Source organism: Caretta caretta, chromosome 1 (genome assembly GCF_965140235.1).
Source record: "Caretta caretta isolate rCarCar2 chromosome 1, rCarCar1.hap1, whole genome shotgun sequence".
Lineage (NCBI taxonomy): Eukaryota > Metazoa > Chordata > Testudines > Cheloniidae > Caretta > Caretta caretta.
Window position 1 is genome coordinate 213,607,605 of NC_134206.1, and position 23,304 is coordinate 213,630,908.

The 23,304-nt window shown below is 44.2% G+C and overlaps 1 protein-coding gene across 3 annotated transcripts in view; it reads right to left on the reverse strand.

The window, feature by feature from the left end:
- EPHA1 (EPH receptor A1) overlaps nucleotides 1–6,293 on the reverse strand; it is a 68,622-nt gene extending 62,329 nt beyond the window's left edge. Inside the window, exon 1 of one of the 3 annotated variants that reach the window (XM_075120092.1) lies at nucleotides 6,235–6,293. Coding sequence is in view for 2 of the 3 variants with exons in the window: in XM_048821653.2 (XP_048677610.2) it covers nucleotides 5,906–6,002 (97 nt within the window). In the remaining variant the exon portion in view is untranslated. Of the gene's footprint in view, nucleotides 1–5,905 lie in introns of all 3 variants that reach the window. The other 2 variants (XM_048821653.2, XM_048821661.2) reach the window with 2 other exon arrangements.
- Nucleotides 6,294–23,304: the final 17,011 nt, after the last annotated feature.

Here is a 23,304-nt window from a genome sequence, read left to right on the forward strand (position 1 = left end):
GATCGGTCTAACAAACCAAGCTCCTCCACTTTTACCAGTTGTAACACTGGAAAGCTTTCCTTCTTCATAAGCTTTTTTGCAAGAGGTGCACCAGTAGCCATCTTTTATAACTTCAATAAATGGGAACACTTTGACCGACAAAGACTGGGAACTGCCTTTAGGTTTTGGAGACACTGTTTCTTCAGTAGGTAGCTGTATTTGTGCTTTGGGCTGCTCAGAGGTAGATACACCACTTGAACCTTCAGATGACATGTTGATGTATTCTTGGTTCTTGATGTGTTCTTCACATTGGTTGGTTTTTGAGGCCTTTGGGTGGAAACATTGTTGCATTGTTTTTTTTCCTTTTCATTTTCACTTTGACCTGCAACATATAAAAGAGATATGAATAAATTAAATGTTTTGTTAGGATAATGCAAATTTAACATAAGGATAATGCAAATTACACCAAAACACATAACAGTTCTAGATTTCTAAAACAAATATACATTTCTTTTTTAAAAAATATTTAATTTAAATTGACTTTTGAAAAGTAAGCCATCATGGGGTAAGAGGGAAGGTCCTCTCATGGATCAGTAACTGGTTAAAAGATGGGAAACAAAGGGTAGGAATAAATGTTCAGTTTTCAGAATGGAGAGAGATAAATAGTGGTATCCCTGAGGGGTCAGTACGGGGACCATTACTGTTCAACATATTCATAAATGATCTGCAAAAAGAGGTAAACAGTGAGGTGGCAAAATTTACAGATGGTACAAAACTACTCAAAATAGTTAAGTCCAAAGCAGACTGTGAAGAGTTACAAAGGGATCTCACCAAATTGGGTGACTGGGCAACAAAATGGCAGATTAAATTCAATGGTGATAAATGCAAAGCAATACACATTGGAAAACATAATCTCAACTATACATACAAAATGATGGGGGTCTAAATTAGCTGTTAACACTCAAGAAAGAGATGTTGGAGTCATTGTGGATGGTTCTCTGAAAATATCTACTCAATGTGCAGGGGCAGTCAAAAAAGCAAACAGAATGTTGGGAATCATTAAGAAAGGGATAGATAATAAGACAGAAAATATCATATTGCCTCTATATACATCCATGGTACACCACATCTTGAATACTGTGAACAGATCTGGTCACCCCATCCCAAAAAAGTTATATTGGAATTGGAAAAGGTACAGAGATGGACAACTAAAATGATTGGGGTATGAAAAAGGAGGAGAGATTAAAATGACTGGGAATTTTTATCTTAGAAAAGAGATGACTAAGGGGGGATATGATAGAGGCTTAAAAATCTTGACTGGTGTGAAGAAAGTGAATAAGGAAATGTTATTTAATCCTTCACATAACACAAGAACTAGCAGTCACCCAATGAAATTAATAGGCAACAGGTTTAAAAAAACAAAACAAAAGGAAGTACTTCTTCACACAACATAAAGTCAACCCATGGAACTCTTTGCCAGGGGATGCTGTGAAGACCAAAACTATAACAGGATTAAAAAAAGAACCAGATATGTTCATGAAGGTTAGGTCCATCAGTGGCTATTAGCCAGGATGGGGAGGGATGCCACACCATGCTCTAAGCATCCCTAGCTTGTTTACCAGAAGCTGGGAATGGGCAACAGGGGATGGATCACTCGATGATTACCTGTTCTGTTCATTCCCTCTGAAGCACCTGGCCTTGACCACTGTCAGAAGACAGGATACTGGGCTATATGGACCACTGGTCTGACCGAGTATGGCCATTCTTATGTAAAAATTAATTATAATAATAAGAATGTTTAGTACAGAAACTCCCCAACATAGTGACCTCTCAAGATAGCAGCGATGTGAGATAACAACCTTGGCAAATAATGCACTTTAAAAATCTTGGCCTGCTAGGAAACATATTTATATAAGTTTCCATTCCCAGTCACAGATCTAGCATTCTGGAGCAAAGTCATTAAAATATAGTCCAATAGACAAATGTCTATTTAACATGCCCCTCACTTTTCCCTCCACCACACCCCACTCACTGGTGTTGTCCTTGGTCAGTGGAGACTCAGAGTTCAGAGGTGCTTTCACATGAGTTCACCTCCCAGGTGGGGGGCAAGAAGGCACCTTGCTTGTTCTTCCAGCTGCTCACTGTTCGCTCCGGTCACTGTTGTTCATTGTGCTACCGTTCACTCCATCGCTCTGTTGCCAATGGCCCTGTGCCGTCACCTTCTGCTGCCACTGTGACCCTGCAAGTTGGTCTCTTGTGATTTCAGCTGAGCTCTCAGTGGGGGAACCTTGCTGCTAGTGCAGGCAGGGCTGTCTCTTCCACAGAAACACTGTCCCACAGCAGGTCTAAGCACTTAGACCTGATTATCAATGCTTTCAGCTGTAGTGCTGACTTAACAAAACAAAAGACTATATCTATGGAGCCTAATCAGATCTGTCTGTAAACACTGGAGAGGGGCAGGTCAAATAGTACTTGTTTCTAAGGCAGACCATCAAGCAAAACACCTGTTCCCACCCTCTCTCTTGATGCCCCCAATCAGCACAGGTTAAGTACAGTTCTACTGCCCTTTACTCATACAATAAGAATAACAACATTTCACACACACCCCCCCCATTCAAGTGGTTTGTAACCCAACCCCAGCCAAAATCACTTGGGCAACACAACTCTGTCTGCTGTATATCTAGGTAGATTAAGTGTGAATGTAAATACAATCTGGTCCTGAAGCCTTTCCCCACAACCCCCAGCTCATCACTACCTGTCAGGGAGAGTTCAATTAGACTTTGCTTACAAATCATAATTTGAAATTATTAGATTGGCCAACATCACCGAAATGAATGCATTGACATTGTCATAAAAACAACAGCTGTATAAGGAAGTTAATCTATGTTCATACTTTTCAAATCTATTATACTTTTTCAGATAAACATATTTTATCATACACTTTATATGCTTTTAAAGTGCGTATTAATGTTTCCATTTCAATTCAAATTCCCAAACAATCACTAAACTGGCAACACTGCATGTAACTAGTTCACAAAACTGGGATGGGAGGGTGGGGGATGTATGGGAAATTCAGGTGTGGTGTAGGGAAATCCCTGCTTTTTCACTAGGAGGTTGGTGAAGCACTGGAATGGATCACCAAGGGAGGTGGTGGAATCTGCATCCCTAGAGGTTTTTAAGGCCTGGCTTGACAAAGCCCTGGCTTTCACAGCTTGACAGAGCCCTGGCTGGGATGATTTAGTTGGTGTCCTCTTGTTTTGAGCAGGGGATTGGTCTAGACGACCTCCTGAGGTCTCTTCCAACCCTAATCTTCTATGATTCTACACCCAGCAGAGTATAAAGTGCAGGAGAGAGCATGCAAGAGACCTGTGGAATGAGGAAGCAGGGCATGGCCCAGGATCAGAGATTCGGTCATGAATCTTTGCAGCCCTCCCTTCTTCTTCCCTTCTCCACTGTATTCTCTCTGGGACTTTTGAGGAGATAACACTTCCACAGTACTTGTAGTCCCAAATCCTATTTGCACGAGGTGCTCCTCACTCCAGTCACTTCCTAGAGGACACAGTATCTATTCCACACTAGTAAGGGGCAGGATAAAGTGAGGGAGAAGAGATCTGAGAGGGACAGGCAGTTTTTATAATGGTAGGGAGTGGAGACAAATACTATAGTCAACAAGAGAGATTTAAGAGCTTTCTAGGCAAGGACAGGACCCAGCTGTGCAGAAGCTCATGCTGCTTTGGAGTACCATCTGGTAGTACAGGATTGCTGCTGTGAGTTGTGGTGGGAACACATATATGCACAGCCTGTCCCTATGGACAGTGCACCGGCAAGGCAGGTCTCCAGATGGGTCACACCCACAAGGCTCACAATTTGGAAGCTGCATGGAGGTGGAGGGAAGGTAGTGTTGAGCCACTGACCTGCAAAGTTTAGATATTGTGGGACAGAGGGCACACTGGTGGGGTAGAGAGCTTGGCTGCCCATCCCCTGGCATGTGCAAGGCTCACTGATATGTGACATATAGTGAGGGAGAGAATCTCTCCAAGAGAAATAAAGGCCCCATCCATATTGGGACCCAAACAGAGTCAGGGGATATGATCAGTGGGGATGATTCCTATTAGGGCCTGTCTACCCTTTGGGCTGGGGGCACAATCCCCAGCGCAAGGAGATATACTTGCACTGGCTCTGACTGAACTAGTGTGCTAAAAATAAAATGTAGCAGCCATGGCTGGCATCAGGGGCTAGCTGACCCAAGTACCTATCCATCAAAGACTCTAGGCATAGACTGTAGCCACAGTGGAGAGATCAGCTAGCCACCCTGAGTCCATGGTATGAACTGGTATGTACTCAGGGAGGCTAGCCCCTCCTGCTGCTGTGGCCTCACTCTATTTTTAGAGCTCTAGTTTGATCAGAAATGGCAGGGGTATGTCTCCTCAAGCTGCGAATTACACCCCTAGCTGAAAGCATCTCAGGGCATGTCTACACATGTTCTAGGGGCTGGACTTGAGGAAGGGATCACAGCCACAACCAAAACAAAACAATCTGAGGCAGGTGAGCTGTTAGTGAACGGGGCATGGCAGATGTATTTGAACAAGTTATCCAGTCCCCAAAATGTTATCACCAACTATTCTTCCAATAGACAAGTCTGTTCCTGGAGTTCACTTGGAGCCCAAATTAGGTTCTAACCCAATCTGATCCTCTCTGCAACAGATGCGGCCAAACCTGTCCAGAAACTTATTTATCCGGAACCCTATTTGAAGTGTGTCTGAGAACGACATCCAGCATAAAGCCCAGAGCAGGGCCAGAGAGAGAGAGAGGCCCATACCCTAATCTGCACAGAGGTGGACAGCTCTTCTAGTTGAGTGCTAGGGGAGAGCAACTCCAGTAGGAGGGGAGAACACTGAAGCCGTTCATACAAATGTGCAGAGAAAGGTGACAGACAGGTGGCGTAAAGGAGGGTCAGACAATTTCACAAGTTCACTTTAACCTCTCAGAAAGGTAGAGAATCATTCCTCCCACTCCCTGTTCTACACAGGTTCTGAATCCCTCACAAGCACCACACTGTCTAGGAATATCTATCACTACATCTGGCAAAAGGGGCTAAGTAGGAGAGGGGGGAGAAGGAGCTTAGCAGGAAAGGGAAGTGGAGCAGAGGCAGGCCAAGAGGTGGAAAGGAAAGACAAATGGGAGGGGGGAGGACAGGGATCAAGGGGAAGGCAAAGAGCAGGGTAGATAAGTTGTGCAGGGTAGATGAACCGTACAGGTCCCTCGCCCTGCCACAAGGAAGTGGAAGGGGAGACCAGTACTGATGGGTTTTCTAATGCAGAAATCGCCACAAGAGCTACAAATCAAACAAAAAATGTTATTGCTGAAAGTGTTAACTCCCCTCAGTCCCCAGAGAGATTCTTCAGGGAGAGGGGGAGGGGATTTATTTATTTGGTTTGTGTTTGAACTTGTAACCCCAGAGCTTGTGTTAAATGCAAAAGGAGAAAAATCCCTTCTGGACCTACAAATGCTTTAAGGTGTTATGCTTAAAACTGACTGGGGGAAGGGAAGGTGCAGTTCCCTGAAGTTGCAGCAACACGCCTGCTTCCCCACACACCTGGAGGAGTGTGAAAATAATTTACAGAGTCACAAAGAAAAGTAAGGAGTGAGGCGTTAGTTTCCTGAGGAAACCCCACCTGTCAGTCTCCCCACAGCCCTCCACACACACAATTCCCTGTCTTAATTTTACAACTTCCTCCCTCCCTATTCCGGTGCCCCTTTGAGGAAGGCCAGTCCAGCCCCCCACCGAGGAGGCTCTCCTTCCCAGGCCTCCCAAGGAACATTCCGTTCCCACCCCTCTCTCAGCCAAGCTGCAGGGGTTCCTGTTGCTGGAGGCAGAGCCCTGCCCAGCTCCCGGGGGATGGGGGAGGCCAGGCACTATCCTTACCTTCTTTCCCAGGTATCTCAGGAGGCAGGAAAGCACAAAGCAGGAGAAAGAGCCCAGTGGAGAGGCCTGTCCTGCTGCCAGGGGATCGCATCTCCATAGTCCCCGGGGAGGAAGCCCTGCTCCCCCCTGCCCCTTGCACCCTGAGTCTCTGCTTCCTTGGCTTAGGCCCTGGACACTTGGCACTTGCTCCCTGTGCGTGAAGTATTCCCGGAGCCTCCTGACGGGAGCACACACATTGCAAAATCTGCCTGCCAGGCCCGGAGTTATGATGAAAGACCAAAGCGAGGGGTGGAGAAGCCAGTTCTCTCTCTACCCACTTGCTGCTTTACCTGCTCTTTAAAGGGGCTGGTTACAGACTTCCCATCTGGCAGGCAAATAAATCCACCTTAAAGGCAGCCAGCCACCTATTGCCGGGATCGTCCCAACACCCGACCTTTGCTCCAAAGCTGTGCATGGTTCCCGGATGCCACCTTCTGGGCTAGCGTTGCTACAGCCCCCATCCGGGGTTAAAGCCATGCATCCTGCAATCTGAAAGTTGTTCCAGCTGCTTCTTGGTGACCTCTGTGAAAGGGCCTTAGCTGGTCAGTGTATTCCATTCCTTGACAGAGTGCTAAGTAGAAAAGACAGTGCCACTTTTGTTTGGTTTTAGTGTGTCCTATGGGAGAGACTGGGACTGGAACAGTTAAATGAGGAGATACATCAGAGGATGACATTGAAACCTTTGAGTGCCTGGAGTGTTTCTAAACACACAAATCACTAATATTATGCAAAACTCTCCTGCCTCTCCCCTTACAGCTGAGCCCCAGAGAATGTCATAGAATATTAGTGTTGGAAGGGACCTCAGGAGGTCACCTCAAGGATTAAACTCACAACCCTGGGTTTAGCAGGCCAATGCTCAAACCACTGAGCTATCCCTCCCACAATGTCTGAGCTTCATCATTAGTGCTAACTGTCTATACACATGCTTTTATCTTTGTAAGTCCCAGGTTCAGGCCCTGGCGTCGGCCAAGATGGCAACTGTTGTACATGGATGGAATCTGGTACCGACAAAAGCAGCAGATGGGGCTGGTTTCTCAGAAAGAAAGGCCTAAAAGCAGGAGGGGATAGCAACAAACTTGTCAGATACGCTGAATGAAGGGGGTGGTGGGGAACTCTCTCCCTGTCTAGTTTTACCGGAGTGTTTGCTCTCTCTTAGGCCTTGACTCCATTGGGGTTTGCTCCATTTCAGCTGTAGTTGCAGCTCCACCAGTATAAAACCCAAGTGGAGACAAGGAAGCTGCAATTTACACTAGTGGAGCTTACCCATTTCAAGTTCCATCAATACAAATATTGCACCAACCCCTATAGACAAGGCCTGAGACAGAGATTGTGCTGAGGAGATGGAAGGGGAGAGAACCAGCAGTAGGAGAGGGGAATTGCACTAAGGATGACGATTCTAGTTGTGTTCAACAGCTAAAAGAAGTCACAGCAGGGGGGAGAAGAAGAGAGAGAGCTGAGGACTCACTTTCAGGTCCTTAGTTCTGTAAGAAGTGTGTCTGTGTGTATGGTGTTTTCACAGCTTCAGAAGGATACTCCAGAAATTCTAGAAGCAAGTTTATCAAACAGCCATCACTCTGATATGACCTGCTCAGGAATTTCCTGTCCATGGCTCCTGTACAAGGTTGCCATTTCTCTATGTTGCCAATTCATCAGCCAGCCAACTATTGGGAGTCTGAACAACATGGCTTTGGGGCTTAGCTAGTTAGTGTATGGGTCATAATGCCAGGAATAGCATCAAGTAGTTTTACTGTTGCTTTAAGTGCTGGAATTTGCTAGCTGTTTGTATATATTTTCTACCAGTAGCTCACTCCAAGATAGTGAAACAAAACACTCTGTGATGCCACATTAAGATCTGGGCAAATAGTTTAATATAAAGCAGGAAATGAACCCAACCATCCAAAACTCAAACCCAAATCCCCCTTACTATCTTTGATGGTTGGGAAAAAACATTCAGTTATGTTTCCTTATCCTCCATCCTGTTCACTGAATAAGGCAGGACCTGTGGAAAATAGAATATGCAATCATGCAGATAAAGACTGTGCAAAAATAAATACACACATGAGCCAAAATAAGGTTGCACAGGAAAGCTTAATTCTGGCATTTCCTAATTTGAGTGCCTGACTTTGCAGCCGCAATAGTCTTTTAAACATAGTTAACATGTCATAGACATATATTCAGCAATTTCTTCTAGTCTTTCCTCACTCACTTCCTCCAGGCACATGATCACTTTGTTGCTGTTCTTTGAACACCCTGATTTGTCAGTATCTTTGTGGGAAATGTGGTGCCCAGAATCAGGGATTGTATTCTAGATGCAGGTGCATCAGTCATATAGAAATGCTCCATTGACATGGTGCCTTTGCATGTGCAGCTCAGAATGGGATTGTCACTCTGCAGGCATATCACATTGCTAAGTCATGTCTAGAAGGTGCCTAGTACATTTCTGGATGATCAAAAATAGAATCTATTTGGTGTCTCATCACCTCTAGGTCTTTCTCAGTATCACACCTTTGCACATTCCTTCCTTCCACTGTGTATCTGTTTCAAATCCCCTCCCAACCCCATTCAAATGTATTAGTTTCATATTTCCAATTTGCTTCTTATTCTGTTGTTTTTTGCCCAGGTTCCTTGGCTCTCTAGGTCTCTTCTGAACTATTTTTCCAGTCCTTGTTACTGTTTGCTGTTCTTTCCAATTTTAGTAACATTTGTGAATTTTCAGTGTTCTGTTTGCTCATCCTTCCAGATCATGACTGATGATAAATAAGACAGGGCCCAACACTGCTCCTTGTGGTTCCTCATTAGTTACCATGCTCCACATTGATTCACTGCCATTTATCACAAATCTTTCTTTACAATCATTTAGCCAATTCTCAAACTATGTGACTGCAAGTTGGAATTCATTTTTAAGTTAAAAGATTTTATGACAGACAGTACTAAATGATCCAGAGATCCAAGGGTCCAATTCTCCCCTGCAGGATACCAGTATTCCTTCTTAAGTCTAAGGCAGTTACTCATATCCTGGGGAAGGGGAAGGGGAAGGGGGGGGGGGGGGGGAGGAGGAACAAGACCCCAGCTGTAGGGCCTGTAATGCCTTCCCCTCATCTGTTAATTTTGTAATTGACAGGAAAAACAGACAGTTTGCCTTGCAGTTTCTCTCTGTCAACACTTACTACTGTCTATTTCAAGAGAGTTTCTGTCCTTCCTTATGTCTCTGCCCTTCCCTCACCCACATACCCCACAGTATACCTGTCCAGTATTTCTTTATCTCTGAAAGTTTCCCAGCTGTCTGCCCAAAGGTACCTTAGTAGTTTTACTGTCCTTCTGCAGAGGATGGACTCTTGGCGCCATCAAGTGGCTTTAAATTCTCACTGCGATTCACCTACTTTAGCCTGAAGGTCCCACATTATTTAAGGTTTCAGAGTAACAGCCATGTTAGTCTGTATTCGCAAAAAGAAAAGGAGTACTTGTGGCACCTTAGAGACTAACCAATTTATTTGAGCATGAGCTTTCGTGAGCTACAGCTCACTTCATCAGATGCATACCGTGGAAACTGCAGCAGACTTTATATATACACAGAGAATATGAAACAATACCTCCTCCCACCCCACTGTCCTGCTGGTAATAGCTTATCTAAAGTGATCATCAGGTGGGCCATTTCCAGCACAAATCCAGGTTTTCTCACCCTCCACCCCCCCACACAAATTCACTCTCCTGCTGGTGCTAGCCCATCCAAAGTGACAACTCTTTACATAATCAAGTCGGGCTATTTCCTGCATAAATCCAGGTTTTCTCACATCCCCACCACCCCCATACACACACAAACTCACTCTCCTGCTGGTAATAGCTCATCTAAACTGACCACTCTCCAAGTTTAAATCCAAGTTAAACCAGAACATCTGGGGGGGGGGGGTAGGAAAAAACAAGAGGAAACAGGCTACCTTGCATAATGACTTAGCCACTCCCAGTCTCTATTTAAGCCTAAATTAATAGTATCCAATTTGCAAATGAATTCCAATTCAGCAGTTTCTCGCTGGAGTCTGGATTTGAAGTTTTTTTGTTTTAAGATAGCGACCTTCATGTCTGTGATTGCGTGACCAGAGAGATTGAAGTGTTCTCCGACTGGTTTATGAATGTTATAATTCTTGACATCTGATTTGTGTCCATTTATTCTTTTACGTAGAGACTGTCCAGTTTGACCAATGTACATGGCAGAGGGGCATTGCTGGCACATGATGGCATATATCACATTGGTGGATGTGCAGGTGAACGAGCCTCTGATAGTGTGGCTGATGTTATTTACATTATTTACATTGTAAATTGTAATTGATCTTTTTACATTATTTAAGGTAAGTGAATTTCATTATTTACATTGTAAATTGTAATTGATCTTTTTACATTATTTAAGGTAAGTGAATTTCAAAGAGCAGCAGATTCTTTGCCTTGTTCTGCTCTCTTCATTCTCAGACACACAGTATTGCTAACCTTGAACATTCAAAAACATAAGTCAAGCACACAAACCAGGAAATTGGCCCCAAACCAGGAGATTATTTTAAAATTGTAGTTCTTTTTATTTGCCTTCTCGTTTCTTTACCTTTAGGGTGCACTTGCTTTGTGTTTTCAAGCTTTTCTCTGCAACCATGAGGTCTAGAAATTTACTTTAAAAAATGAAGCTGAGATTTTCATGCAATCTTTTGATTCCATGAGCTGAAACTTTAAGAAATACCTAAAAAATCACAACTTGCAATAAAATCATAAGAGCTGATAACCTTGGAAGCCATCTGCAAGTCCTCCCTTGGGGATTCACTCAACACTCCAAGTACTACCCTCCTGTGGGTGTAGTACTGGCATAGCTGGCTCCTATACCTGCTTATGCTGTGTTCTGGGGTACATGAGCAAACTGTGTCCTGGCTAGTCCCAGTTAGCATATGGCCTGTTGAGGACTATACCCAGTTGGTGCAAATTAGAGCAACCCCCAGGCTGCTTTAAACAGGGCTGAGGCAGAGAAACAAGTAGCTGTAATTGGTTGTTGATTCACTTCTTTTCCCTTCTCCTGGGCTACCCTGAGTGGCTGTTGGGAAAGGGAGCCATCCAGCAGTAGGCTCAGGCAGAGCCAGTCAAGATCCTATCCTGTGGTCCTTGGGTCAGGAAAGCTGACAATGGAACAACCAGAGCAATTCTTTTCACTTTGGGACACAGTAGATGGTCAGATGGAGAACTGCTGAGCAGCTCCAAAGCACACAGTCAACCTGTGGAACTCCTTGCCTGAGGAGGTTGTGAAGGCTAGGACTATAACAGGTTTAAAAGAGAACTGGATAAATTCATGGAGGTTAAGTCAATTAATGGCTATTAGCCAGGATGGGTAAGGAATGGTGTCCCTAGCCTCTGTTTGTCAGAGGGTGGAGATGGATGGCAGGAGAGAGATCACTAGAACATTTCCTGTTAGGTTCACTCCCTCTGGGGCACCTGGCATTGGCCATTGTCGGTAGACAGGGCTGGATGGACCAGTATGGCCATTCTTATATTCTTATGTTCTCCTGCAGGGAAATGTCTGCTGGTGCTCCCAGAACTCCCAGCTCACACCACACCTGCTCCTATTGCTGCAGCAGATGTCAAGGGAGGCACAGGACCAATTCAAACACAAGTTTAAAATCTTAGTACACAATTTGGTAAGCACTGTGACAGGTTGCCCCCCTTTAAGATGCCACCTGATGTGCTGGGATACCACTGAGCCCACCTGTTCTGCCAGCCTGGGCACCCTTTTTACCTGTCTTGCTGAGCCAGGCTATTAAGCCTCCTCCAGCACACACACAGAGGCAGGACCACCCCCAACTGTGCATTTTGAATTGTACAAATGGGCTTATATTATAAACAAGAAATAAGTTTAACAACTACAAAAGGTGAATTTTAAGTGGTTAAAGTGATAGCAAACAGAACAAAGCAGATTATTAAGCAAATAAAACAAAATATGCAAACTAAGCTTGTTTCACTAAAGAAACTGGTTACAAATAGTAATTTCTCACCCTAGATATTGTTACAGACAGATTGCTGAAAGTCTTGAAAGGCAGCGTACACGTCACTGAGGGTAACATTTGATCTGCATAATCTTGATTTTTAGTGATGACAAAGAAAGAGTAGAGCTTAAATTCAAACAGTGTTTGAATATATTAGGAGCTAGAACTGGGGGTTAATTAACTGATGCACAGTTCAAATTCTATCTATAGTAGTCCCTGCTTGAAAAGTACATATATCCTAGAATATCAGGTTTGGAAGGGACCTCAGGAGGTCATCTAGTCCAACCCGCTGCTCAAAGCAGGACCAATCCCCAATATTTGCCCCAGATCTCTAAATGGCCCCCTCAAGGAGTGGGCTCACAACCCTGGGTTTAGGAGGCCAATGCTCAAACCACTGAGCTCTCCCTCCCTGCAAAATATCTCTGTATTCTGCCACCTGTTACTATTTTCAGACTAGTACAGGGGTCCCAAACACTCCGCCTGCAGGCCGCATGCTCCCCGCGGCCCACCAGCTCCCCGCGGCCCCCCCAGGGTTTACCTAGAGTGGCTCTGGCCTTGTGTGCACTGGGGGCATGGCAGGTTCCCTGCCTGCCTGCCCTGCCCCTGCGCCACTCCGGGAAGCGGCCAGGACCTGGGGGGACGGGGACGGACACAGGGGGTCTGTATGTTTTCCTGGTCGCGCCTCCAGGTACCTCCCCCAAGCTCCCACTGGCTGTGGTTCCCCGTTTCCGGCCAATGGGAGCTGCGGGGGGTGGGGCCTGGAGGCGCAGCCAGGGCAACACACAGACCCCTGTGGCCCCCCTCCCCCAGGTCCCGGCCACTTCCCGGAGCGGTGCAGGGGCAGGGCAGGCAGGCGGGGAGCTGCCCGCACTCCTCCTGCACCCGGACCCCCAGCAGCACCCAGCACCCCTCCTGCACCCCAACCCCCTGCCCTGAGCCCCCTCCCGCAACCTGCACCTCTCCTGCACCCTTGGGGGCAGGGAGGGGGCGGAGTTGGGGTGGGGATTTCGGGGAAGGGGTTGGAATGGGGGCAGGGAAGAGGTGAGGCAGGGGTGGGGCCTCATGGAAGGGGTGGAGGGGGGGCGGGGCCGGGGCAGTAGGGGAGGTCAGTGGTGCGGCCCTTGGGCCAATGTACTAGTCCTCATGTGGCCCTCGTGGTCATTTGAGTTTGAGACCTCTGGAATAGCAGATGTTCTGAATGCCACTGAAAAAGTTTTCAGTCTTGTTTGGAAGTGTTTTTACATTTGTTTCCAAGTGTCACTGACCTGAGGATAGAAGGGAGGAAAAATGTAAATAACTGTAGCCAACATGTCTATAACTATTTTTATTGTATAATTTTTCCATTGAAATAGCTGAAGATGAAGACTTAATGCAGGTTTTCCATGTCTAATTTGTATGGTATGTTCAGGCCTGTCAAGAGAAATTTGGGGCTCCAGTACATCATGTTTGCTGAGGCCGCACCCCCTTCTGTTCACTTTATTTACACAGACATTATATTTACACAGACATTGACCCATCCTTGAGCCTGGGGCCCATGGTACAATTGTCCCCCATTTCAATCCTTCTGGTCAATGTCTCTTTTAAATTTGCAGCAGTTTTCAGTTTCAGTTTCATTTTTCTTGGTAAATTCCATATTGATCCACAATGCAGGTACAATTGAGAGGGGTCATACACTTAGCAATGGATTTGTCACAATGTCAGAATACATTGATACAATAGAGTTGCCATCCTTTTCTGCCTAATGCATAAGTGAAGAAATTCCAGCTGGTTGCTGTGTTAACTACCTTTGTCTGTCCTGAACAAATCTCTGTTTTGATCCAGGACCACATTTGAACCAGAAGAAGACCACATTGCCATCTAGGAGCTCGAACAATGGCCTGGCACTAACCACAACAGTAACATCTTCCCAACTCATGTTGTTCACTTGAATGACGAGGCTGGACATTTCAGATTCTAAATCAGAGTAAAACATGGAAACATTTATCACATGCTGCAAGCCCCCACAACTCCAAAATAGCATGGAGAAGGTTTTGGACATTACTAAAGTTGAGCTCTGTAGCAATTACATCTGTAAATCCCATTCCTTGTGCCTCTGAGCCACCAGACCTTCCCCTCCCTTTCTGAATCCTAGCTTTTGTAATGATTTGATATAAAACAAAAGGCTTTTGGAGTTGGAGTATCATAAAGCTGTGAGAAGAGGGCAGAGTCTCTTAAATTGGGGAGAATTACATACTGTTATACAATTAATTTTTTAAAAATATTCTAGTTATTCTACAGTCTCAAGCCTGAAATCCTATAACATTTAACAGACAATAATAGACTTTCTAGACTTTTCTGCAGCCGTCCTATGAAATTTCATAGAAAACTATATCCTGGCTATGGAATTCTATAGGATGGTGCAAAAGCCTACAGCAAGAATCTCATTCCGTAATAAATACAACACTGTGGTTTCTACCCTACTAAATTCCACAGGGGTTATTTTGATTAAAATGTCCCTAATAGAAAATTTGTATCTTTTCTCTGATTAGAATTTACCATCTCTGCCTGTTTATTCCCCTTCTGATGGCAAAATCCTTTGCATATGTTTGTCTTCAGCAGGATTCACAGCTCCCACTTTGGTAAGATGAGACTTTCATATTGTTGTGGATAATTGAATGAGCGAGTCTAACCTCAATTCTCACTTATTCATTTGCAATCATTCCATGTGCCTGAGACAACAGTCCACAAGCAGCGGTTATGGATAAGCACCTAAAAGTCCATGGGCTTTTACACATCTCATCTGAACATCTAGGGCATGTGAAACAGTGCTAAGACTCTTGCAAGAGAGCAAGCTCTCTCAGCAAGACTCCTGGTACTTCCTGATTCTGGTTAGCAGGAATGTCCTCTCTTGCTGATATTTCCTGAAGAAGAGCTAACAAACCTTTTCAATCCTCAAAAAAAGTTTAATTTGTTTTGTTTAGAGGTTGGTTTTTTGGTTTCTTTTTTGTTTAGACGTTGTGTCTCGATAACCCTCAGCTTGGCACTGGAGCCAGGAGTCTGCAGCTAGCGAGAGCACAGTGATGCATGAGCTCCCCCAAACTCGGTCCTGGGATCTCTCCTGGCTGGGAACCAAACTCCAGCCTCCAGCCCCACAGTCATGGCCCTGAACCAGAGCAGAGATTCCACAGCCCAGAGTAGGAGTGGGTGCATGAGGTGAGTACATTTGCTAGAAGGGGCCTGCAGATGGTCAAACCACAGGCCAGGTGTGATGAGAATTACAGCGATTGCTGCCCAGGCACTCACTGACACAGTTCTTCCCATCCAGGGTCCGGTCAAACCCTTCCTGGCATAGGCACTGGAAGGAGCCAATGCTGTTTATGCACTGGCCATTCCAGCACACCTGCCCCACCAGGGACGAGCACTCATCAATGTCTGCAGAGAGCAGGAGAGAAAAGCACAATGGGACAAACCCACAGGGTGAGTGTGTGACACCCGACCCTCACACCCACACAGCCATGGCTGTGTGACACTGACCCTTACGACCTCACACCTGTGTCTGTGTGACACCCTCCCCTCAGACCCACACAGCTGTGACTTGTGTGAAACCCGACCCATACGACCTCACAGCTGTGACTGTGTGACATCCGACCCTCACACCCATACAACTGACTCTGTGTAACACCCAAACGTCATGCCCAGACAGCTGTGACTGTGTGACACCTCACCCTTATGCCCTGACAGCCGCAACTGTGTGTGACACCCAACCCTCTCATCCACAGAGCCATCACCCTGTGTCACCTGACCCTTACTTTCACACAGCTGTGACTGAGTGACACTTGACCCTCATGCCTACACAGCTGTGACAACCAACCCTTGTTCCCACATAGCTGTCACTGTGTTTACAACCAACCTTCATGTCCACACAGCCGTGACTGAGATATCTGACTCTCACATCCACACAGCAGTGACTGTGTGACACCTGACTCTCATGCCCACAGAGCAGTGACTGTGTATGACTCTCATCCATGCAGTCATTACTGTGTGTCAACTCAAAGGCAGGGAAGCAAAGGCAGTTGCGGGAGCCGACTGTATTCTTGCAGGTGCTATTCCCACAGGGCTGCCGGTCGCATTCATAGATATCTGAAAAGGGAAGATCAGTGCAGATCAGGGGCCGATTCCTCGCTTGCCTGTGGCTGGGCAGTCTGTCAGTGCTGCTCATGATGTGGGTGGCAGCCTGGTGCTGCTTAAGTGAGCATGAGGACTCAGAAACCTGGGGTCGAGGAGATGCAATGGCCCAGCTCCCTGCCTGCCTTACGATGTGCCATGGCCCGTCCTTCTCCTGCAAGCCCACTCACCAGGGGCCCAGAGAACTCTCACTTCCTTTGTAAAGGGCTTAAATCTATTGACAAGCAATAGGGAACAGCCCACGGGGCTGCCTAACCCATGCACATGGTCTTCTCTCTTGTGGTCTTGAACCATTGTGAAAGATGCAGATATAGCTGTCCTCGGTGTACACACAGTCCCCATGGCTGCAGACATTGGGGATTTCCTGGCATTCATTGCAACCTATAACAAAAGAACCCAGAAAGCTTAGAAAGTTTACATTTATTAGGAAGTGGGGAAACTTTTGGGATAGGAGGAGCCTATACAGGAAGGATGGGCTCCACCTAAACCAAAGTGGATCCAGACTGCTGGCACTTGACATTAAAAAGGTTGCAGAGCAGTTTTTAAACTAAGAGATGGGAGAACGCTGACTGCTGCAGAGGCGCACGTGGATCGGACAGAGACTTCTCTTAGAGGACAGTCTATTGATAGAGATTCTCTCGGTTTTAGTCAGGGGAAGGGGATGAAAGCGGATAAAGTATGGGCCAGATCAGATGAGAAACGTTCACATAAAGAATCTGACACATCAGAAAAGCGCAGACAAATAAACAGTGACAAGTTTTTAAAGTGCTTGTACACAAATGCTAGAAGTCTAAATAATAAGATGGGTGAACTAGAGTGCCTTGTGTTAAAGGAGGATATTGATAAAATAGGCATCACAGAAACCTGGTGGAGTGAGGACACAATCATTCCGGGGTACAAAATATATTGGAAGGACAGAACAGGTCGTGCAGGGGGGAGTGGCTTTATATGTGAAAGAAAATGTAGAATCAAATGAAATAAAAATCTTAAATGAATCCACATGTTCCATAGAATCTTGATGGATAGTAATTCCATACTCTAATAAGAATATAACAGTAGGGATCTATTATCAACCACCTGATCAGGACAGTGATAGTGATGATGAAATGCTAAGGGAGATTAGAGAGGCTATCAAAATAAAAAACTCAATAATAGTGGGGGATTTAAATTATCCCCATATTGACTGGGTACATGTCACCTCAGGACAAAATGCAGAGACAGAATTTCTTGATACTTTAAATGACCACTTCTTGGAGCAGCTGGTAGAGGAACCCACAAGGGGAGAGGCAACTCTCGATCTAGTCCTGAGTGGAGCACAGGATCTGGTCCAAGAGGTAACTATAACAGGACCGCTTGTAAATAGTGACCATAATATAATAACATTTAACATTCCTGTGATGGGAAGAACACCTCCACAGCCCAACACTGTGGCATTTAATTTCAGAAAGGGGAACTATGCAAAAATGAGGAGGTTAGTTAAACAGAAATTAAAAGGTACAGTGACTAGAGTGAAATCCCTGCAAGCTGCATGGACGCTTTTCAAAGACATCATAATAGAGGCTCAACTTAAATGTATACCCCAAATTAAAAAAACACTGTAAAAGAACTAAAAAAGAGCCACTGTGGCTTAACAACCATGTAAAAGAAGAAGTGAGCGATAAAAAGGCATCTTTTAAAAAGTGGAAGTCAAATCCTAGTGAGGTAAATAGAAAGCAGCATAAACACTGCCAAATTAAATGTAAAAATGTAATAAGAAAAGCCAAAACGGAGTTTGAAGAACAGCTAGCCAAAAACTCAAAAGGTAATAACAAAATGTTTTTTAAGTACATCAGAAACAGGAAGCCTGCTGAACAACCAGTGGGGCCCCTGGACGATCGAGATAGAAAAGGAGCACTTAAAGATGATAAAGTAATCGCAGAGAAACTAAATGAATTCTTTGCTTCAGTCTTCACGGCTGAGGATGTTAGGGAGATTCCCAAACCTGAGCCATCTTTTGTAGGTGACAAATCTGAGGAATTGTCACAGATTGAAGTGTCACTAGAGGAGGTTTTGGAATTAATTGAGAAACTTAACAATAACAAGTCACCAGGACCAGATGACATTCACCCAAGAGTTCTGAAAGAACTCAAATGTGAAATTCCAGAACTATTAACTATCGTTTGTAACCTGTCCTGTAAATCAGCTACTGTACCCAGTGACTGGAAGACAGCTAATGTAATGCCAATATTTAAGAAGGGCTCTAGAGGTGATCCTGGCAATTATAGACCAGTAAGTCTAACGTCAGTACCGGGCAAATTAGTTGAAACAATAGTAAAGAATAAAATTGTCAGACACATAGAAGAACATAAATTGTTGCACAAAAGTCAACATGGTTTCTGTAAAGGGAGATCATGTCTTACTAATTTATTAGAGTTCTTTGAGGAGGTCAACAAACGTGTGGACAAGGGGGATCCAGTGGACATAGTGTACTTAGATTTCCAGAAAGCCTTTGATAAGGTCCCTCACCAAAGGCTCTTACATAGATTAAGTTGTCATGGGATAAGAGGGATTGAAACAATAGTAAAGAATAAAATTGTCAGACACATAGAAGAACATAAATTGTTGCACAAAAGTCAACATGGTTTCTGTAAAGGGAGATCATGTCTTACTAATTTATTAGAGTTCTTTGAGGAGGTCAACAAACGTGTGGACAAGGGGGATCCAGTGGACATAGTGTACTTAGATTTCCAGAAAGCCTTTGACAAGGTCCCTCACCAAAGGCTCTTACATAGATTAAGTTGTCATGGGATAAGAGGGATTGAAACAATAGTAAAGAATAAAATTGTCAGACACAAAGAAGAACATAAATTGTTGCACAAAAGTCAACATGGTTTCTGTAAAGGGAGATCATGTCTTACTAATTTATTAGAGTTCTTTGAGGAGGTCAACAAACGTGTGGACAAGGGGGATCCAGTGGACATAGTGTACTTAGATTTCCAGAAAGCCTTTGACAAGGTCCCTCACCAAAGGCTCTTACATAGATTAAGTTGTCATGGGATAAGAGGGAAGATCCTTTCATGGATTGAGAACTGGTTAAAAGACAGGGAACAAAGGGTAGGAATAAATGGTAAATTTTCAGAGTGGAGAGGGGTAACTTGTGGTGTTCCCCAAGGGTCAGTCCTAGGACCAATCCTGTTCAATTTATTCATAAATGATCTGGAGAAAGGAGTAAACAGTGAGGTGGCAAAGTTTGCAGATGATACTAAACTGCTCAAGATAGTTAAGACCAAAGCAGACTGTGAAGAACTTCAAAAAGATCTCACAAAACTAAGTGATTGGGCAACAAAATGGCAAATGAAATTTAATGTGGATAAATGTAAAGTAATGCACATTGGAAAAAATAACCCCAACTATACGTACAATATAATGGGGGCTAATTTAGCTACAACTAATCAGGAGAAAGATCTGGGAGTCATCATGGATATTTCTCTGAAGACGTCCACGCAGTGTGCAGTGGCAGTCAAAAAAGCAAATGGGATGTTAGGAATCATTAAAAAAGGGATAAAGAATAAGACGGAGAATATCTTATTGCCTTTATATAAATCCATGGTACGCCCACATCTTGAATACTAAGTACAGATGTGGTCCCCTCATCTCAAAAAAGATATCCTGGCATTAGAAAAGGTTCAGAAAAGGGCAACTAAAATGATGAGGGGTTTGGAATGGGTCCCATATGAGGAGAGATTAAAGAGGCTAGGACTTTTCAGCTTGGAAAAGGGGAGACTAAGGTGGGATATGATAGAGGTATATAAAATTATGAGTGGTGTGGAGAAAGTGAATAAGGAAAAGTTATTTACTTGTTCCCATAATATAAGAACTAGGGGCCACCAAATGAAATTAATGGGTAGCAGGTTTAAAACAAATAAAAGGAAGTTCTTCTTCACTCACTGCACAGTCAACCTGTGGAACTCCTTGCCTGAGGAGGTTGTGAAGGTTAGGACTATAACAGGGTTTAAAAGAGAACTGGATAAATTCATGGAGGTTAAGTCCATTAATGGCTATTAGCCAGGATGGGTAAGGAATGGTGTCTCTAGCCCCTGTTTGTCAGAGGGTGGAGATGGATGGCAGGAGACAGATCACTAGATCATTACCTGTTAGGTTCACTCCCTCTGGGGCACCTGGCGTTGGCCACTGTCAGAAAATAGGATACTGGGCTGGATGGACCTTTGGTCTGACCCAGTATGGCAATTCTTATGATCTTTTGTTCTTAAAGCAGCGAATAGGAAAGACCCCAACCAAAGTGGGAACAGATGCCCTCCCAGCGTGGCCATGTGGCTTCCATGCCTGTGGATACCAGCTGGTAGCAGTCTCTCTGAGCAGCAGTGCTGCCAACACCCACGATTGTACCTCAAATCTCATGCTATCTGGTGTTTTAATGAAAGCCCTAGCTCCTGGAGCTCTGAGAAGCTCAGGCCTTGTTTCTAAAAATAGCAAGTTGCTAGCTCTCCTGGCTGCAGAAAAGCATGTGACAGTAGGACCCCTCGAGCAAGGCCTCTAACTGCTCAGAACACAGGAGGCAAAGAAAAAGAACCCAGAATTTATCATTTTTTAGCCAATCGTATGATTTTCCGGGCCCTGATTCATGGACTGCAGAGGTATGAAGTTAGAACATAAGAATGACCCGAATGGGTCTGACTAATGGTCCATCTAGCCCAGTACTTTGTCTTCCAAGAGTGGCCAATGCCAGGTGCTCCAGAGGGAACGAATAGAACATGGCATTTATCAAGTGATCTAACCCATCATGCAGTCCCAGCTTCTGGCAGTCAGAGGTTTAGGGACACCCAGAGTAGCATGGGGCTGCAACCCTGACCATCTAGGCTACTAGCTACTCTTCCCCAACATATTGTGTTCATTTATGTGTCTGATACATCTGTTCTTTACTATAGTTTCAAGCAATTTGTCTGGCACTGAAGTTAGGCTTCCTGGCCTGTAATTGTCAGGATTGCCTCTAGAGCCCTTTTCAAAAATAGGCATCACATTAGCTACCTGTCAGTCATGTGATAAAGAGGCATGTTTCAGCAATAGGTTACATACCACAGCTAGTAATTCTGCAATTTTATATCTGAGTTCCTTCAGAACTTCTGGGTGAATACCATCTGGGCCTGGTGACTCATTACTGTTCAATTTATCAATGTGTTCCAAAACCTCCTCTATCGACACCTCAATCTGGGACAGTACCTCAGACTTGTCACCTAAAAAAAATGGATCAGGTGTGGGAATCTCCCTCACAACCTCTGCTGTGAAGACCAAATCCAAATAATTCATTTATATTCTCCTGAATGGCCTTGTCTTACTTGAGTGCTCCTTTAGACCTTGATTGTCCAGTGGCCTCACTGATTATTTGACAGGCTTCCTGCTTCTGGTGTACTTACACAAAATTTTGCTACTAGTTTTTGTGTCTTTTGCTCCTCAAATTCTTTTTTGGCCTGCCTGATTATACTTTTACACTTGACTTGCAAGAGTTTATGTTTCTTTCTATTTTCCTCTGTAGAATTTGACTTCCAATTTTTAAAGGATGCCTTTTTACCTCTAACTGCCTCTTTTACTCTATTGTTTAGCTATGGTGGCATTTTTTTGGTCCTTTTACTGTTTTTTAGTTCTTTTACAGTGTTTTTTTAATTTGGGATATACATTTAGTTTGAACCTCTGTTATGGTGTTTTTAAATAGTTTCCGTGCAGCTTGCAGGAATTGCACTCTTGTAACTGTTCTTTTTAATTTCTGTTTAACTAGCCTTTTCATTTTTGTGTAGTTCCCCTTTTTGAAGTTAAATGCTACTGTGGTGGGCTTCTTTGGTATTTTTGCTCCTACAAGGATGTTAAGGTCACTATTACTGAGCGGTTCAGCTATATTCACCTCTTGGACTAGATTCTGTGCTCTACTTAGGACTAAATAAAGAATTGGCTCTCCCCTTGTGGGTTCCAGAACTAGCTGCTCCAAGAAGCGGTTATTAATGGTGTTTAGAAACTTTATCTCAGCATCCCATCCTGAGGTGACATATATCCAGTTGTCAGGGTTCTCCCCCACTCTGAGCTCTGGGGTACAGATGTGGGGACCTGCATGAAAGACCCCCTATGCTTATATCCTACCAGCTTAGGTTAAAACTTCCCCAAGGCACAAATTCCTTTCTTTGTCCTTTGACGGTATTGCTGCCACCACCAAGTGATTTACACAAAAATTCAGGGAAGGGTCACTTGGGACCCCTATCCCCTCAAAATATCCCCCCAATGCCCTTCACCCCCTTTCTTGGGGAGGCTTGAGAATAATATACCAACCCATTGCCTTAGCAATGTGAGCACAGACCAGTCCCTTTGGCTTCAGGACACTGAAAATCAATCAGGTTCTTAAAAGAAGAACTTTATTTATAAAGAAAAAAAATAAAAGTATCACACTTGCAAAATCAGGAGAGAAGGTAACTTTACAGTGTAAATAAAAGATTTAAAACACAGAGGATTCCTCTCTGGCTCAGATTCACAGTTACAAAAACAAGAATAAAACTACCTTTGTAACATATAAAAATCCACAAGCCAAAACAAAAGATAACCCAAAGCATTTCTTTGCCCTACTTACAATTTCTGTGATTTTAGATGAATTATTCCAGGTATATTTTCAGGAGATGTTGTGCCTGTTTGGCTTCTCCTTCCATCTGGAGAGGGAACAACAAAGAGAACAACAAACAAATCATTCCCCTCCCTCCCCCCCCACCCCGATTTGAAAGTATCTTCTTTCCTCATTGGTCCTTCTGGTCAGGTGCCAACTAGGTTATTTGAACTGTTTAACCCCTTACAGGTAAAGCAATCCAGTATAGCTGCCAAGGAGGGATTTTATGCTACTCTTTCCTCTGTATTTATGACACCAGTCAATATGGGGATAGTTGAAATCTCCCATTATTGTTGAGTTTTCTATTTTTATATCCTCTCTAATCTCCTGGAGCATTTCACAATCACCATCACCATCCTGGTCAAGTGGTCGATAGTATATTCCTACTGCTTTATTCTTATTATTCAAGAGTGGATTTCTATCCAGAGAGATTCTGTGGTACAGTTTGATTCATTTAAGATTTTTACTATACTTGACTTTGTGCTTTCTTTCACATATAATGCCACTCCCCCACCAGCACAACCTACTCTGTCATTCCGATAGATTTACCG